The sequence below is a fragment of the Bison bison genome, unplaced genomic scaffold (assembly GCF_000754665.1).
Source record: "Bison bison bison isolate TAMUID 2011002044 unplaced genomic scaffold, Bison_UMD1.0 scf7180017864516, whole genome shotgun sequence".
NCBI lineage: Eukaryota > Metazoa > Chordata > Mammalia > Artiodactyla > Bovidae > Bison > Bison bison.
In genome coordinates this window covers 4,556,574-4,558,727 of record NW_011495069.1, presented here as the reverse complement: position 1 = coordinate 4,558,727, position 2,154 = coordinate 4,556,574, and the positions used below count along the sequence as shown (strand labels likewise).

The 2,154-nt window shown below is 58.8% G+C and overlaps 1 protein-coding gene across 1 annotated transcript in view; it reads left to right on the top strand.

Annotated features, from left to right (window-relative positions):
- Positions 1 to 2,154, top strand: part of HSPG2 (heparan sulfate proteoglycan 2) — an 82,302-nt gene that overhangs the window by 21,666 nt on the left and 58,482 nt on the right. The window contains 3 exon segments of the mRNA XM_010830236.1: positions 7 to 258; positions 356 to 502; positions 1,896 to 2,077. Coding sequence (XP_010828538.1) covers positions 7 to 258; positions 356 to 502; positions 1,896 to 2,077 — 581 coding nt within the window.

Sequence of the window (2,154 nt, the reverse complement as noted above, 5' to 3'; positions counted from 1 at the left end):
TCCGAGGTGTGGCTCTGGGTCCCGGCAGGGGGCTGGGGCTGGAGGGGAGGTGCGGCCAGCCGTCCCGGCCGACCCCTGCCTCTTGTCTACGGGGGGGGCCCACCAGGGTGACAGTGACCAGTGAGGGCGGCCGCGGCACGCTGACCATCCACGATGTGAAGGAGGCAGACCAGGGCGCCTACACCTGTGAGGCCATGAACGCCCGAGGCATGGTGTTCGGCATTCCCGACGGCGTCCTGGAGCTCATCCCGCAGCGGGGTACAGCCCACCACGGCAGGCGGGCACCGGGCGCGGGGCGGGAGCCGGGCTTGCTCGCCAGGGACCAGCTGTAGCCCACTCCCGTGCCGCCCCGCAGGTCCCTGCCCTGATGGGCACTTCTACCTGGAGCACAGCGCCTCCTGCCTGCCCTGCTTCTGCTTCGGCGTCACCAACGTGTGCCAGAGCAGCCGCCGCTTCTGGGACCAGATCCGGCTCCGCTTTGACCAGCCCAACGACTTCAAGGGTGCGTTGGTGGGTGCGAGACGGGCACCGGGCTCCCGCAGGCTCAGAGGGCAGACAGTCGGGAAAGCAGCATATGCCTTGGACAGATGGAGCCAGTCCAGGGAGGCACACGGGGTTGCCGAAGAAATGCTGAGCCCTGTGGGAAAAGCATCTCAGGGGGAAAACAAGCTCTTTTAGGAAAAGTGAAATCTACAGTCGATACCCGTCTGCATTAGTTGACGAAGAGAGCGGGCCGTGGAGTCCCAGTCCGGGTTCTGACTCTGACCCTCACGCCGTGGGCCCTTGGCCAAGTTACCTACCTAGTGTGTCAGTTTTCTCGTCTACAACACGAGGATAAAATATTACCCACCCAGGGTGGTATAAGGGCCTAGAGCGCATAAGCCACTCAGAATAGTGCTTTGTCCGTGGGAAGTGCCCAGCTCCCTGTCGTCACCCCCAGCATCCTCATCCTGCAGAATGGAGAGGCATCAGTGACCCAGAGCGTAAGAGCCCGGGCTTTGGCATATTCTTAGCCCGGAGCTGACTTGTTGATGCACCACTTATTACTGCCTGTGTGACTTTGAGACTCTTGCTTCTTTGGGCCTCTTTTCCCAAACGTAAAGTCAGGCAGCTGGGCTCAGTTCTCTCGCACTCTGAGAGGCAGGATGGCATGAGCCTCGACATCAGATGGACCTGGGTTCAGGCACATTTCCATCATCGCAGAAAGTTCTCCTGGATGGTTAGTGCTGCCCTAGAGATCTGGGAGGATGCTGCAGAGAGAATTCCTGTGTGTGTGTGTGTGTGTGTAGGATACAGCTGGACCCAAGGACCCACCATAAAAACAGCAACAGTAATAGCTATCGAGTTTTTGAGCACTTCCTTTGTGTCCTACTCTGTTTTAAGCATTTTGTGTCGTTCCGCTCACTTTAGCTTCCTGATAACCCTGTGATGCAAGCCACTGTTGCCCCCATTTTACAGATAGAGAAACTAAGGCCTTTGCTCAGACTCACACACCTGGAGGGTGGTGGAACCAGGACTTGGGCACCCATTCTTCAGTCCTGTGTAGCTTTCTACTACCCCCTGAGGGCTCTTCCAGCCCTGACAGTCCACAGATCTATTGGCAAGCAAAGGCTCTGAGAAGTCCTGCAGCAGGTTCCTTGACCCTGGGGTTCCCAAATGGTTCCCCACTATCGTTCGGCAGCATTGGCTTTGCCTGGAGAGTGCTTCGGGAAATGCTGCTCCAGGAATTCAGTAGGGGGGGGGGAAAACTTGGCTTTTATTTGACTTTGGGAGAGAGACTGACGTTCCCTCTAAATCACACTTCTCTCAGAATTTTCCGTCTCTCTGGACTACCACCCGGGTGGCTGTCTCGGGCAGGCGCGTGCATGGCACTCATCCCTCCCTGTGCCCCCCAGGTGTGAACGTGACGATGCCTGCGCAGCCCGGCATGCCACCTGTCTCCTCCACCCAGCTGCAGATCGACACCACTCTACAGGAGTTTCAGCTGGTCGACCTGTCCCGACGCTTCCTGGTCCACGACTCCTTCTGGGCTCTGCCCGAGCAGTTCCTGGGCAACAAGGTGATGGGGCCGCCCTGGGTGGGGAGGGGCCCAGTACCCCACATCCATGCTCGGAGCCTGCCTGTACTCCGCTCCTTCTAAAGCTGGGAGGGGGG